General features: G+C 36.3%; 1 protein-coding gene across 1 annotated transcript in view; it reads right to left on the bottom strand.

Moving 5' to 3' along the window:
* Nucleotides 1-17,465, bottom strand: part of LOC148956590 (uncharacterized) — a 198,170-nt gene continuing 180,705 nt past the window's right edge. Inside the window, exons 7-9 of the mRNA XM_089091333.1 lie at nt 13,243-13,547; nt 8,664-8,973; nt 1-139 (exon numbers count right to left, since the gene is read on the bottom strand). Coding sequence (XP_088947459.1) covers nt 1-139; nt 8,664-8,973; nt 13,243-13,547 — 754 coding nt within the window. The remainder of the gene's footprint in view (nt 140-8,663; nt 8,974-13,242; nt 13,548-17,465) is intronic.

Raw genomic sequence — 17,465 nt, 5'->3', positions numbered from 1 at the left:
CTATGTGAAGCTGTCCACTTGATCGATATTTTCATCACGCATCATTAGCTCTTTATCTTCATTTTTTCCTAATCTTAGCAACTTAGTTTTCTTGACGTTAACTCTCATGCCTATTCTTGCCCCCTGAACTAGCAAAACTCTAAAAATTCATTCATTATACTAACACTTTCATTTAAGATGCTTAAATCATTAGCTTTATCTAAGTCTAGGACAGTTTTACATCCCCAATTGATTCCGTGTTCCCCCATTGCGTTTGCTGTGCTCCTTATCCCTGTATAAATGGGATAGAACACAACCCTGCTTTTAACTCTGGATTTAATACAAAACCAGCTACTAAACTCATTTCCTACCTTAACCACAGCAATGTTATTTTTGTACATAGCATTAATTACTTTAATGTATTTACCTGGTATACTATGGAAGAATAGGACCTTCGCTAAAGCTCTTCTATTGGCTGAATCAAGTACTTGCTCATAATCTACGAAACGAGGAATAAAGTTGTTTGATCCCTAAGGCACTTCTCAATTATTAAGCTCAGAGTGAAAATATGGTTGGCGCCTCCTCTCCCCTTTCTAAAACCACACTGTTTTTCTCTTAAAACTGTATCTACAGCATCTCTAAGTCTTGAAAGTATCATAATAATAAGTTTTTGGCTCAGTACGGAAACCAAGCTAACGCCTATATAATTACCACACTCACTCTTATCATCTTTCTTATAGATTGGTTTAACTAGAGTTTTCCTAAAATCTCTAGGTACTTCCCCTGTTCAAAAATTATATTCTTAATCTTCAGTAATTTATCTCTAACTTCATAGGCATCGTATTTAGAATACTCTAAAGACTCTTACCCCACTATCAGCACCTGGATCCTTATTATTTTTTAGTCCTTTGATAGTGTCATTAATTCTTCCTAACAAAATAAATCTTCATTCATATCCAAAGTATCACAAACTTTTTAATTCTTTTCTCTATCTTTCCCGCAACTATATCACGGTTTAGCACATTCTCAAATGCTTTGCTCATCTCTCTTTAACACTTTCCTTAATGCTAACTTTGCACCCTTTCCTATCTTTAAGTGGGATAATAAATCCAGATTGACTATTCCCTTTAAATCTTATTAACAAGACCAGTACAGTATTTTCCTATTATGCCGCCTGGCTGCATTTTACACATCTTAACAATTTCATCCGTGGTCTCCACTTCACAACTTTTTAATTCATATCTTAATGCTTTCTCCACTTTCTTTACATTCCTTTTAGTTTCATTTGATCTGTCACTCAAATAAATCTTGTACAAGTCGTCCTCCTCTCTATTAACCACAAAGCACGCCTTCCTTAGTTGCGATCCTAACATTCTTCCCTAAGAAACTATCAGCAACTTCACAAACTATTTTCTTGAAATTATTTCATCCATCTTCTATATTGCCAAAATTTAAGACAAATTAGTATTCAACTGTTCCTGATAAGATCCTCTAAAATTATCATCCTGGAGTCTATCAATGTCATAGCTTCTCGGAAGGTATTTACCCTTCGCAAATTTCAGCTTTAGATTATCCCTGAATTCTTCTAGATGGTGATCTTTACTTTAAACATCAATAACAGTAATCTTATATAGCCTAGTATGTTGTATCAATTCTGTCAGTCTTTAGTTTATAAAAACGCAACCAATAAGGTTTTATAAATCTATATTAATAAATGTAGGATGAAGCGTGCAGAATGAGCCCCGAAGGGGTGAAAGCTCCCCTCATATTGAGGACATTATAGTCTATTTTGGATAAGTGTATTTAATCTCGAAAAACAAGTACGCTAAATGAGCTGTTTTTCTCAAAGCATTGCTGTGCAAAAGTTTGATTTTGGTTTATGGAGTTTTTTGGATAGCATATTGGTTTACTTTTAGATAGGAGATTTTGGTTTATGGTTTTGTGGATAGCCCTCTTCGCAATTCAGGTAACAGTGAATATACTATGAAAAATAAATCAGTGACATTGAAAACTTGAAACGAATAAAAACTCTGCCGTATATCAAAGGGCTGCTCTCCCCCCCTCTTTACACTATATACTTATATTAATTTAAAAATACTTAGTATACTGAATCAAAGGCCGCTGTGTTTGAGTGTCGTTCTTAAGGAATTGGAAAAAAAGTTTAACTTTAGCATAAAGAGCCGGGGACCGAAGAGGTGGCAGCCGCCTGATAGTAAACTAAGTAATAAAAATAAGAAGGAAAAGCAAATAGAACTTGAGCACAGATCGACTTTGACGTGTACGTGGGTAGGTCTTTTGATCCAGCCCCTAAAGGAAAGTTAAATTTTTACAATTATCTTGATATTTCAGCTTTCCTTCTCCTTGTTTCAAAGGTGGTTCTCACTAGAAGGAAATTCCCGCATAAATTCTCGGATAAAGTGTCATCAAGCAATTGATTTGGATCTATCTAGTTGGTACATCAGCCACGAGAATAAACAATCCTAATTAGCGGATCAGCAATTTATCTGGTTCTTGAACGCTGTTGGAGATGAGCAAGTTTATCCTTAGAGATTTCGATGCTCTGGTATCAAATCTTAGATGCTCTAGACTAGGTTATTTCCGACTCCACACTGATAATCTACCACAGGATTTTTTCCTTCTCTCAATTTGATCCTAGAGGGACATGCAGAGTTGCCAACGTTTTGGTCAATGAATATGTCCCTTGAGCATCCAAAAATGTGTCCTTTTGAGCCAAATTATGTCCATATTCTGCCAATAATATGTCCATAATATGTCCATCTTGAAATTTCAGAAACTAGTTTTTTACGACTTGAAAACCTCTTTCAAAGTGGTCAGTTAACGTCGAATATAATTAAAATGAAAAAGATTCATTTGGCACATCCATACAGAACGAACTATTTCGAAAGCACAAAAGTCATAAAAATATGTAAACAGTAAAAAACTACTTGTGGGAGCTTAAGACTTATCTTCCTACGAAATGAGATGCATAAAAAAGCTGTTTTTTATGCATCTTCCTACAAAATGCATAAAAATGTACATTTCATTGGACAAACTCTCAAACTACATTTTAATGGACAAGCTCCTTAGTTTTGTTGAACAATGCCAAAGTGTTGGACGGATATTTTTTAGCAATATCGAAAGTATTGAACTTGGTTATCAAACACCTAAATATTTAATCCCTTTAGACTGCTCAGCATTTATAAAAAGTAACGCATTATCAAAATAGTTTGTTCCAAGTAAAACATTAAAACTAAGATGAAAAAAATCAAATAAAATTTGTTTTATTCAATATTTTTAATTTAATTTTGAATACCAAAACCTAATATATTTGAAACCTCTATGCTTCATAACTGTCAAAAATTTAATTTTTTTCAAAATGACAGCTAGATACATACAATCACTCCTAGAAAAAAAATGATAATAAAACAAAAAACTTTCCGTTCAGGGGGAAAATACAGAAATTCCCAGTAGTCCGTTCACATTTCTGATTATTTCTGATATTCAATATATTTCTGATTATGGTTGTTTCATATATCAGCACATGTGTACTCTTGAAATGCAAGCAAAAGTTGACGGCATATTTTTTTCCGAAAATTCCCTTATCAATTTGTTTTCTATAATTATACAAACTTTCTTGCGTACTAATAACTGCACTAATTACTAATAAACAAATACATATTTAGGATCAGAATAAAAAGCTGATTTTTTTTTTTTTTTATGTTATCAAAAGTTAGGCTCTTAGGCTTTCGTTATTGACAAGGATCGTTATTTACTTACCATTCATTACTATGAAGGGTATGAAGAATTTGATTTTTTTTGTTGCTCCAATCAAATCATATAGAAAAAATGTTTCTGGAAAACTATAAAGGGGTCACGCAGTCACAAATGAGAACTAATATTTTCCTTATTAAGGATCGAAATTTATTGGCAGGCAGCCAGAAATGGCGCAACACACATTTTTCCATGTTTTTCCTATTATTTTCTATTTCCTTGGGTTTCCTTATAATTACTTTATAGTCCCAATTTTCCAGGGGCGCTATGGCCCCCCCTGTCCCCCTGGCGGTACCCATGCAGGAGTCAAGCGACGTTGCAGAGCGCTAGGTAAGCTGGGTTGCCCTTCAATCAGGGGGGTGATATCTTGAAAGGCATAGTTACTGGACCTTTCAACAATGCTGAACAAAACAGATGTCTACAAATTTTGATTGGACGCCGGCTTTCGGAAATGATAGGCGCGGAAGGGGGGACTTCTATCAAATGAGCCCCATCTGAAGTTATACGACCACCCGTTCCATAAAACCTTGTATACCCCAGGGACATAACTTACAACCCTTTTCCCAGAGTCTTAGGGGCTGTGTCATCGCTGATGGCATTATCATATGTTCTTTGGACCATTTTTAACAAAATGACCATCTCAAAATTTCTGTTTCATGCATCTAGGAAAAAGAAGATGTAGGTGGAGGGGGTGACTGGTTTGCCTCTGGCCACTTCTGACTCTTAAAAATGGCACTAGAACTTCGAATTTTCAATCCAGTGAGCCCACTCCAAAGTTTATTAAACCCACCCTTCCATATAGATCTTATATGTTAATAATGGGGAACTAGTATAACTCGTAGCCTTTGCCTTGAAAGTTTTTTTTGAAGGGGGGGGCGACATCCACAAAAACATATGTATTGAACCTTTCAAATATGCTAAACAAAATTGCAATCTCAAAATTTTGATTGGACATGTTTGGGGAAATGATGGGCGGGGGAGGGGGGCGGTTCTGCCCTCCAATAACTTATGATTCTTAGAAAAGGCATTAGAGCTTTCAATTTAAAATCAAGCCGCTTTCGAAGTTTCAACGACAACCCTTTCTACACAATGTGCCTTGGTCAAAAGTAAAAAATAAATTGTAACCTTATCACTCTTTCATTCATTAAATGAAAAAATAAGTTTTTCTACTTATTGTAAGGAGCAACATTAAAACTTAAAACAAAAAGAAATTATTTCTTATTTTAGAAGAGCTGCCCCTTTCTCAATAACCCTCTCTTCACGCTAAAATCTTTTAAAGAACTTTTAAAAAAGGTTTTGATTCAATTACAAGGCACTTGTGTTTCAAGAATCGCACTTAAAAAATTACACGAAAGGTCGAAAATTAGCGTAGAGAGGGGGGTATTGAGGTGGGAGTAGCCCACTTCATATACGGAATAACTTCTGTTCATTTTAAGTTTTAATGTCACACTTTACTTTCGGTAGAAAAGATTTTTTATTTATTTCTGATCATTTTTCAGATAATCCCAGGAAATCCACCCCTCTGTGGAAAATTTCCCCATGAAAAAATTCCACTATATAAAGTTCCTCTCATGTAAAATTCTTCCGCCGGGAAATTACCCCCAGACAACTCCATCCCTGCTGCAAAATTCTTCCTCGAAAATTTTTTGCTTACTATTCTGGCTGAAAAATACTCCTTAGTACACTTTTATTTGAAGAAAGACTTGTTTTCATTTAGTTTCTGATCCTTTTTAAGATCATATCCCTGTGTGGAAAATACCTCTCCCCTTCCCTTGGAAAGTTTCTCCCCCAGAAATTTCCCGAGGAGAATTTCTCCTGGTGATAATTCCCCCATGAAAAATCCTGCCCATAAAGATCCCCAGAGAATTACAACTCCGCTGAAAACTCCCCCCCCCCTGACAATTCCCTCAAAGTGTCTCCACATGTACAATGGGATAAACAACAAGAAAGTAAGACAAATGACACAAATTTGTATACGAATTCTGGCAAATATTTCCCATGTGAAATTTCCCCTGAAAAGGTCAACCCCAGAAACTTCCATCCGAATAGGAAATTGTCCCCGTAGAAAGTCAGTCCCCAGATCTCCTTCCCCCCTTAGAAAATTTCTATATACTTCCCTATGACAAATACTATATTTAAACAATGGGCAAATTTCATAACTTGCGGCCCTTCCTCTGGAGGTTCTGTGGGGTTATGTCATCGCCAAACGCATATTTATTGTACCTTTTAACTCTAATGTACAAAGGTCTATCTAAACATTTTGATCAGGCTACACTCGGGAAAAAAGGGCGTGGGACGGGGGCTAGTTGTCCTCCAATTTTTTGGTCACTTAAAAAGGACACTAGATCTTATAATTTTTTGCTTGAACGAGTCCTCTTGCGATATTCTAGTGACATTGGTTCGATTCGATCACGCCTGGAAAAAGTAACAACGACAAATAAACATGAATCGGTGATGCTTCTTCTGGCAAACACTACAAAATTTCATATTTTTATAGATAGGAGCTTGGAACCTCTACAGTGGAGTTCCCTGATACGCTGAATCTGATGGCTTGATTTTTCAGGCAATTTTGGCAATTTTTTTCAGGTCCATAGCCTTTGATGGGTAACACTAAACTTAATGAATATTATATGTTTGGAATAAGCCCAATCAGCTTATTCTTTTGGTACACCTATTGGTATCAAAATTAATTCCAGATCCTCAAGAATCCAATTTGTTTTCTTTTGTTAACTTATAATTTTCAGTTAGTAATACTTGATAAATAGATAGATGTTTTTGCATGACTATTGGAAGCTGGTAGCGATTGTTAACGAAAAAGGTGTCTGCTTGCCTATTATCTTGACTGTAGCGTTAAAGCAAGGAGAAATAAAATCGTTTATAGATGATAGAACACAAACTTGTAAAGAATATCAAGAGCGTTTGCAGATAGTTGTCTGCGGGAAAGAGCAAGCAGCTCCCAAAAATATATTATAAAACCTAAAAAATAGTAGAAAGTAAGTAGTTAAGTAAATTTAGTGCTAGATAAGTATTTTTAGCACTAATTGGGTGAAAAATTACATTTTTATTACAAAAATATGCATCCAATAGGGAAAGATTCTATTTTATGTCATAAATTTGCAAAATATGTCCCTTTTATGTCCCAAATTTCTAAAATATGTCCCTTTTTTGCCTTATTATGTCATTGTGTCCCGGCACATAGGAATATGTCCAGTTGGCAATCCTGGGGAGATGGTTAAGGGGCGACCGGTGTCCAAGCACAAAACGCATTAAATTCAACTTGGATAATAGGTGGATTCAGAAATGAACGGGTTTTAACCTCCTGAGACCTGACCATAGAAATACTTTCCTGATTATGTTCATTTCTTTGTAGTTGACTTAAAAAAAATCATTTTGACCATTGATCAACTAAAAAAAAAAGTTGACCCCCCCCCCCACCCTCTGGAGGATGTTCACAGGTGTGGACATTGGGACCCTATCAAGCTAAGAGTATAGTAAAAATCTGTTTCGTCTATTAAAAGAGATATGTCAAAACGTTGAAAACAAAACATTACTCTTCATGAAATTTCTTGAGGCAGTTGTTGTCTCGTTTCGAGCAGAGAATGATTTTACACTGCGAGCACATCCATCTTGACCTTTTGCAGCATCCAGGCCTTCTGCATCGGGCTGCATTCGCCAAGTCACAAAATTCTGGTAGATGAAGTGCAGCTCTGGCATATGGTGGAGGGATTGGCCTCTTTTTCACACTCAAAACACGGTGTTGAGTTTCCCCCAACGGCTCTTCGTTGCTATTTTCTTGACCTCGTGACTCCGAGCTTCCGGAATTGAGCAAAAACTCGGCCACGTTGAAACGAAGATCAATGAGCTGTTTGAAGTCACCAGAAACTTCTGGGCCATGGCCTTTCAGCTCATGAAATGCATTGGCTAGTGCAGCATCCACAAAATGATGAAACAGACGCACAGTCCATTTTTTAGTACGCGTCTCAAATCGGTAATAGCTGAGCATGAGGTCCACAAGGTCGACCCCACCCATGTAGGTTTTGTAGTCGGAGACTATTTGTGGACATTTGACCAGCACGTAAGACCCCTGACGCTTGTCATATTGTTTGACCTCTGTCTCCTCTTCTATGCCTTTACAGTTTCAAGACAGGAGAACCACTTTGTTATCATACCACTGGGTCACGGCTACTTTTCTATCTGAGCGCATAGACGTAACAGAGGTTCCTCTGCCCTTTCTGTTCATTTCTGTTTCGGTAAAAAGCATTGGGCCGTTGGCACTAAAACGGTTCTTCATGATAGTTCCGGTCGCATTTATTTTTCTTTCAGCCAGCATATAGAAGAGCTTAACAGACGAGAAGAATCGGTCAAAATAGAGGTATGTACCTTCTGGTAGGGTCTCAGACAAGCGCAGTACGATCCCAGCTGACAAGCCATGAGCTACCAGCTGTTCTCCCAGGGTGGTGGCTCCCTGGTAGATTTGGAAGTCAAGTATCAGCCCTGAGGAGCTGGCAAGGACAAAATTCTTTAATCCTACTGGATTGGGCTTGTTAGGGATATATTGCTTGAGAGTCGACATACCCTGGAAGGGTATCATCTGTTCATCAATTAAACAGTTCCTGTCACGTGACAACTGGAGACAGATATTCCTGAAGTTGTCAAGGATCGGCTGCACCTTTCAAAATCTATTTTTGGGTTTTTTTTCGTCTGAGATTTCTGAATCAACAACGAACTTCAGGTTTGACCGGATTGTGAAGAATCTGTCTCGAGTCATCTTTTGTGATATGGCTTCCACCCTAAACTTCCCAGACCAGTACATGCTGATCCGAGGAAACTTGAGTTTACCCATCAGGATGACAATGCCAACAAAACTTTTCAGCTCGTCTGGAGTTACATTCAAGCTTTTGTGGTGGGCCAACTGATAGTTGTAGTTCATGCAAACAGCTATACGTTCGAAGAAGCTCTCCGGGTAATATTGCAAAAAGAATTGTTCTGTACTCCAATTGTCGTGGTCCTGGAAATGAGCGAGGCCCATGTCCGGGCCATGATGATTATCGAACTGCCGAGACTTCCTCCATGACAAGGTTGCTGCTACTTTGTCAGCCTTCAAGCGTTTGGCACGAATTGCTAAGGGTACGTCATCATCCGATTCTTCACTTTCAACGTCTGGAAGAACAGCATAACTGTCTGATGATGGAATGGCTGCTACAGCTGATTCATCATCACATTCTGAAGAGACAAGGAGAGATTTTTTATCCATTCCTCATCATCATCTAAATCAGAGAGGTCCAGGTCACTTTCATCGAGCATTCCAAGGGTGTCATCAGGGGAAACGAAAAAAAAGGAACAGGCTCAGTAAGCTTGAAACTAATATATAGATAGGTAGATGGATAGATAGTAATTGGCAAAAGAACTATCAAAAACCCTATTGTACAAAATTTATATTTCTTAGTAAAAAAAAAAATACAATAACAAAATAATACAATAACAAAACATAGTTACCACTGTAACGAAAACACGACAGGTAACAGTCAGAAAATACAAAATACAAAAGTCATAAATATAGGTCATAACTATAAAATATTTTTAAGGTCATAATATAAAAAGATAAAAAGGGTAACAAATAAAATAACCAAATATTCAACAATGAAAAAATAATATATACATATTATAGTTTAATTTTTAGCAGACTTCCGGTCTTTTTTTTTGTTTTATTTTATTTGCAAACCCGTGACTTAAATTTTTTTATAAATTAGGTACGAACAGGTTATCGCAGACCGAATGGGGGTGCGTAGGGGACCTGTACAGGGGTGGCAATTTCTTATGGATGAGTGGCAGCTAGTTTGTTACCAATTTAGTAAATAAAACAATCATTGGCTTCTGCTATCCCCATTAGAATCAAGATTTGAACTACGAAAAATCAACCCTAGCTTTTTACTCGATTGGAACCGCCTGTCCACAGACGTGGACATGGAGGTTTTCCAAGTTCCAACAGATGGCACTTATCAGACTAACTGCTTTTAAAACTTTCTACGCACTTTCTAGAATCAAGAGAGTACACCTGATTTTTCTCAGAACTCGTTTTCACCACTTTCTTTTTTTTTTATTTTTTATTAACTTTTATTTTTTTAATCTACTTATTTTGTACGTTTATAGTTTGCAAAAAAACCACTAAAATTCGCAGAAACTTTCTGAAAAAAATCGTATATGGCTTTACAGGTCCAAAAAGCACGTTGAAATAACGAAATCTTTGCTAGATGGCGAGGCCTTTGCACAAAAAAAATTTTATGGGGGTGTCCACAGACGTGGACACCAGGTCCCAGGAGGTTAAAGGCAATGACGTATATTTATTAAGGCAGTGTTTTCACGTATCTCCTCATAAACTGTCTAAACAAATTGTTCGGCTTAAAAACATTTACAAGCTTGTATGAATTTTATTAAAGTTGTTAATATTGTTTTCTCGAACAAAGCAAAGAGAATTTTTGTATAAAAAATTATTTAAAAATGGAGAGAGCATAAGAAAAAAAAGTGAATCTAATCAAATGATAGCCATTAGTCTCCCGATTCAGGTGAACCGCACTTTAAGTTCTCTAATATATCCGTTTCTTTAAACAAACAAAATTTCTTTAGCATTGAAGAGATAGCCAAGTGACTTGGACTCCTTTCGCCTTAAAGAACTGCCTCTATATCATCTATTGAAAGATTAATTGTGGTGTTGTCAAATATGATTCAAGGGCACTTTTGAATATTTTCTTTTTTTTTCTTATATAAAATCTAATTCTATTCCCCTTTTCTGTTCCTCTATTCTGAATGACCCTTGTATAAACAGAACGGTCATTACAAACATAGGCAAAGCCGTTTTCTTTTTAATTCACCATTATTCAGGAAGAATCTAATTGGACATACCTCTACAGTACTTAGGTTTAGTGAGGAGTGAGTTCTCAGAACCCCTTCTCCTGGCTGCATAAATATCTTTAAGATTTAGGCGAATGGGAATAATAGAAGATAAATAGAAGTATATACGATTCGTGTATGATAAACGCCCTACTGTTCAAGTTATTCATTCATTGACACATTTTAAGACCGTTTTTTTTTGTTTTTTTTTGTTAGTTTCTTTTAGTGTTGGGCGATAATTTGATTAAACGATATATCAATATTTTCTAATTTCGATATTCGATAATCGATATACCGATTTCGATATTTCTGACCAGTTTTTTACTCAGTTTTACTTTAGGTTTTGCCAAAATTCAATGACAAGAATTGTAATTAAAGACTATTTTGCACAATTTTCCCCAAATTTGGGATAAAATGCAAGAAAAACTTCCATTACATGAATTAATGTCACAAAAACCTTAATTTGGAATTACTTGATCAGCATAAAGAAAAATAAGCTACTGGCTACTTTTGGCTATTCGAATTCAGAAATATGCCAATATTTCTCCATGAGAATTGGCTCTGCCTTTCAGTGATTGAACAAAAATAAGTTTTTTTTATATTGAAAGTAAGGAGCAGCGTTAAAACTTAAAAAAACAGAAATTGTTCCCTCTATGAGAGGAATAACCTTTCCTCAATACCTCACTCTTCACGCCGAAGTTTTTTTGTATTTGAAAAATCTATTTATTCTAATTAAGCGGCACTTGTGTTTCAGGAATTGTTCTTAAATAATTGGCGCAAAAAGTTAAAATTAGCGTAAAGAGCGAGGTATCGAGGAGGGGTATCCCACTCGAAAACGGTATAAATTCTGTTCGTTTTAAGTTTTAATTGCTTTTTACTTTTATTTGAAAAAATGTATTTATTTATTTAATACCAGATTGTTTTTCAAATAATGCCAGAAAATCAGCCTTTAGTTCCTTCTGCTTAAGATCCCCTTACTCCAGATAATTTCATCACTGCTGAAAATTTTCCCAAAAAAACTTTTGTGGACAATGCCGTCAGGAAAAATTCTTTTTAGCGTACTTTCGTTGGAAAAAAAAACTTTTTTCTTTTAATTTCTAATCGTTTTTCAAATCATAATGGAAATCCTCCCTCCTGGGAAAATGTTTCCTGGAAATTTTCTCCTCCTGATGTCTCAATGGAAAATTTTCCCATGTAAAATTCCTTCATGGAGAATCTCTCCTGCAGAAAATTTCCCCCACGGAACAATCCCCAAGACAATTTCAATTCCTTTGAAAATTTACTCTGGGGAATTTCCCCAGAATATCTCCACACGTAAAATTGGGTTGGCAAAGAGAAAATAAGTCAAATAAAAGAAAATCATATAAGAATGGTAAATGGTAAGAAATGGTACGGGAGGTAAATCCTCCCGTGTATAGTTTCTCTTTGAAAGTTCATCCCTGGAATCTTCTCTCCCCACGGAAAATTTTCCCCTTTGAAAATACCCCAGCAGAAAACTCCCCCATAGAAAATTCTCCCCTTGGAAAATCTCCCCCCGCAGTAAATTCACTGTTCCCAAAAAATGTCAGTTTACTTCCCAATAAAAAATACTATATGTAAAACTAGACAAATCCCATAACTTACAATCCTTTTCCCAAAGAATTGCAGGGTCATCTGATCCCCAGAGAGACGACTACTTGGCGTTTCAGCACTGGTGGTTGAAACGGCTATCTCAAAATTTTAATGAGATGACTCTGGGAAATAGGGGACGTGGAAGGGGGGGGGAGGGTAATCTATTTTCACCCCCCCCCCCCCCAATCGTTTGGTCACAAAAAGGGGAACTAGAAGTGTAATTTTCGATTGAGAAAGCCCTCTCCTGATCTTATAAAACCATTGGTTAAATACGCTCACCCTGGCAAAAAAAAAAAAAAAATTAGGTGAATTATAGCCTACAGAACAGAACAAGTAAACACGCATCCATAATCTTTCTTCTCGAAAAAATTACAAAATTTCATATTTTTGTAGATGAAAGCTTGAAATCCTTACAGTAAGGTTCTCCGGTATACCGAATCCACAGTTTATATAATTATCCAGTATGATCTTTCCCTATCTCACCCATTATAAAAACCCGGAGCAAGGTGCGAGTGCTCCAGAGAACGTTTTTGCAGATAGAAACATAAGCGGAATCGGATCTTTTCACGGTTAGACAAGTCAGACTGTGATCTAATCGTAAACAAGTGGAAACCCGCTATTACGAATAATGCACTTTGTTGGAAACAACCGGAAACAGGATAACCCGCTAATGCAGAAAGAAGTGGGAGGAGCTTTTTGTTCGTACCGAGAATGAAGACCAGAAATGATCTGCGATAAACTTACTGGATAATTATATAAACTGTCTTTTAGAGTTTCGGTTGCTATTTGGCTGAGTTGCTCCTTAAATACAGTTTGTTGCAAAGAATTATTTAATTAATCGATTTGACTTGGAATTCACTCTCAGAAAGGACATTGATGCCGGGCATGGACATTAATTTCATGACCACTTCGTACAGGTACTTCTGAGACTCATTTTACAAGACTTCCACGACTTGAGTGGATCAGTTTTTCTTGGAACTAAGGACTTCTTACTGACAATCTGGAGAGCCATGACAGATGTAGCTCCTGACGAAGCGTTCCTTGTATTGACTACTGAAATTTCTTCACGCGATCCCCACAAACTAGTTTGATTCTGTAGTGGCTGAATCACAGGGATTGTCACGGCACTTGCATCTGTTGATACAGATTCCCGTAAGGCCAAATTTATGTCTCTTGATATTTTACTCTCAACTTGGAGAAGATCGTCAGGGGTAATATACAATTTCTTCAAACTGTGATCTGTGATCTGAAACTGTGAAACTGTTGAAACTGTGAAAAATTGAAACTGTGAGTGTGATCTGAACAAGGCCTATAAGCTTAGAAGGTATTTTATCTAGCCAAGCCTTTCGGAGGTTCTCAGCAAAATTTTAGAGTCCACCCTCGCTAAACGTAGTTTGAGAACTGGCTATGCCAACTTATGGATACAGCTGTCCATGCTGTGTATCAGTATATGCTAGTCAATGGGTTGAATACATTATTCTTCTTCTTGGTCATTTGCGAAACAATTTTCTATGTTGGATCTTTTCTGTTGGACGTTCAGCTGTAGATACAAGAAAAAGCAGACATAATATTGCTTTTGATATCGATATTTTTTCGATAATCGATATCAATATTTAGTGCGATATATCGATATCGATATGTAATATCACCCTGCACTAGTTTCTTTCAGCTTAGTGTGAGGCTAGACAAATAGAATTGACAGAATAGATAGAAAATATATATTTTGGGCTAAATATTTACATATTAGGGGGTGGGGGTAAAGTATTTGGACAGTGTGAAGTTAGAAAACAGTTCTTCCTTCATAATATGCAGAATAATTATACCTAACACATTAGGCATACAGAACCGCGGTGTACTTTACCCCCCCCCCCTAACGAGCAAATATATAGCCCAAATTTTTGTATAAAGTATTATGTTTTCATCTTACTTTGGTATATTTCATTAGGATTCCGCATCAGAGAAAAATGTTAGAAGAACATTAGGTAGGGCGTATATCATACAAGTACCATATATACAATATCCTTTTCTAATGCAGCCTTCAATCAAAACACCTCAAAGATCACTTTTTGTACTAATAGCCTATAATTGATCAAACAAGGTTCGGTTTAACTACTTGATATTCTGATAGCTTTTAACCTATGTTCGTCTTTTGGATGAATTAACTAAAAAAAAAAAAAAGTTTTATATGAAAGGGGCTTTCCCCGCCTTAACACCTCGCTCTTTACGCTAAAGTTTGACTCTGTCTCACAACTTTATTTTTTTAAACAATAAAAACTTTAGCGTAAAGAGCGAGGTGTTGAGGAGGGGAAAGCCCCTTTCATATACGGAATAATTTCTGTTCGTTTTAATGTCGCTCCTTATTTTAAGTAAAAAAAACTTGTTTTTTTTTAGTTAATTTCTGAACGTTTTTGAATTCATGCAGCTTTGATTTTGGCTCAACGTGCATTAATAACTAAAACAAAATTTGCACATTAATTTTCCTTTTTTTTTTGGCTAATTAGCTTTCTCGAAATTTTCTTCTGACGAAACTTGCGAATTAACTTACGTAACGAATTTCTACATTCGTATATTTTTATTACGTACATTAGGGAGTTCGCTCCCTAGTCAATACCTCGCTCTTTACGCTAAAGTTCGAATTTTTTCCGAATCAAAAGCCCCTGAATCACAAAGACCGGTTAATTACAAACCCCGGAATCACAAAGGCCGGTTAATTAGAATAGATGGCTCTTTTGAAAGTACTAAAAAAAACTGTAGCGTAAAGAGTGAGGAATTCACTAGAGGACGAACCCCCTCATATACGTAATTATTTCTGTTCGGTTTAAGTTTTAATGGCTTCTTACTTTCATTTGAAAAAAACTCGTTTTTATATTTAATTTATGATCGTTTTTTAATTCATACTGGGGCATCTGGTGCCCCCGTCCTAGAAATGTCCCTTCCCGCACGGAAATATCCTCCATGGAAAGATCCTCCCACGTATCCCCTACTCTAAACCCGACCCCCCACTAGAAAAAAAACCTCCTGAAAACGCCTGTATACTTGCCATTAACCAACACTATATGTAAACAATGGGCAAAGTTTATAACTTGTAGCCCTTCCCCCGGGAACAGTGGGGGATTAAGTCATCCTCAAAGACATATTAATTAGATTTTCGACTATGCTGAACAAAATGGCTATCTCAAAATTTCGATCGGGTGACTTCGGAAAAAAATGAGCGTGGGAGGGGGCCAGGTTGCCCTCCCATTTTTTTGGCCACTTAAAAAGGACACTAGAACCTTTAATTTACGTTCGAATGAGCCCTCTCACGATATTCTAGGACCACTGGGTAAATACGATTACCCCTGGGAAAAAAAAAAAAAAAAACAAAAAAAAAAAAAACAAACACGCATCCGTGATCTTTCTTCTGGCAAAAAATGAAGAATTCCTCATTTTTGTAGATAGGAGCTTGAAACCTCTACAGTAGGGTTCCCTGATACGCTGAATATGATGGTGTGATTTTTATTAAGGTTCTATAATTTTTAGGGGGTCTTTTCCCCTTTTTTCGAAAATAAGCCAAATTTTCTCAGGCCTGTAACCTTTGATGGGTAAGATTAAACTTGATGAAACTTATATATTTGAAATCACAATTAAAATCTGATTCTTTTGATGTATCTATTGGTATCAAAATTCCGTTTTTTGAACTTTCGGCTACCATTGAGCCGGGGCGCTCCTTTACAGTTTGTTACTACGAACTGTTTGAATATATCTGTCACGCCTTCAATTGTCAAACAGTTCGTGGTAACGAACAGTAAGTAAGGAGCGACCCGGCTCATTGGTAACCGAAACTCTATAAAACGGGTTTTTAATACCAATAGATATATCAAAAGAATCAGATTTCAATGCTGATTTCAAATATATAACTTTCATCAAGTTTAGTGCTACCCATCAAAAGTTACGCGCCTGAGAAAATTTGGCTGATTTTTAATAAAAGGGGGATAGACCCCCTAAAAGTTATAGAACCTTAATGAAAATCACACCATCATATTCAGCGTATCAGAAAACCTTATTACATAGCTTTCAAGCTCATATCTGCAAAAATCTGCAACTTTGTATTTTTTGCCAGAAGAAAAATACACGAATATGAAAGTTAGTTACGGAAGTTAATTCGTAAAGACATCCATTTAGCAAAAGAAAAGTAAATTTTTGATGCAAATAAAAGCTGCATTAACTAAAAAACGATCAGAAATTAAAAAAAACAAGTTTTTTAAACTGAAAGTAAGGAGCGACATTAAAACCTAAAACGAACAGAAATTATTCCGTATATGAAAGGGGCTGTCCCCTCCTCAACGCCTCGCTCTTTACGCTAAAGTTTAACTATGTCTCACAACTTTATTTTTTGAAACAATAAATAGCGTAAAGAGCGAGGCGTTGAGGAGGGGACATCCCCTTTCATATACGGAATAATTACATTTCAACTGAAATGTAAGAAGGAATATTAGAACTTAAAACGAACAGAAATTATAACGTATGTGAGGGGGTTCTCCCCCAAGTCAATACCTCGCTCTTTACGCTACAGTTTTTTTTAGTGCTTTCAAAAGAGCTATCCATTCTAATGAAACGGCCTTTGTGATTCAGGGTTTGGGGCTGTCCCCTCCTCAACGCCTCGCTCTTTACGCTAAAGTTTGACTCTGTCTCACAACTTTATTTTTTAAAACAATAAAAAACTTTAGCGAGGCGTTGAGGAGTGGACAGCCCCTTTCATATACGGAATAATTATATTTCAACTGAAATGTAAGAAGGAATATTAGAACATAAAACGAACAGAAATTATAACGTATGTGAGGGGGTTCTCCCCCAAGTCAATACCTCGCACTTTACGCTAAAGTTTTTTTAGTGCTTTAAAAAGAGCTATCTATTCTAATTAAACGGCCTTTGTGATTCAGAGGTTTTGAAATTAAAGCTGTTCTAAACTTTTATTGTAAAGAGCGTGGTATTGACTAAGGGGAGAACCCCCACATATACGTAATAACATATACGTAATAATAAAAACAACAAAAAAACAAGCGATACGGCTCAATAGTAATCGAAACTTTTAAAAACGGAATTTTGATGTCAATAAATGTATTCAAAAGAATGTGTTTATAATGCTGAATCGAAATATATAAATTTTACTAAGTTTAGTATTACTCATCAAAGGCTACGAGCCTGAGAAAATTTACTCGATTTTTTAAGAGGGGGGA

Source organism: Artemia sp. Qi Xiang Cuo, chromosome 1 (genome assembly GCF_049724085.1).
Source record: "Artemia sp. Qi Xiang Cuo chromosome 1, ASM4972408v1, whole genome shotgun sequence".
Classification (NCBI taxonomy): Eukaryota; Metazoa; Arthropoda; class Branchiopoda; order Anostraca; family Artemiidae; genus Artemia; species Artemia sp. Qi Xiang Cuo.
Note: the sequence above shows the minus strand (reverse complement) of the source record. Positions and strands in the feature narration are given on the sequence as shown.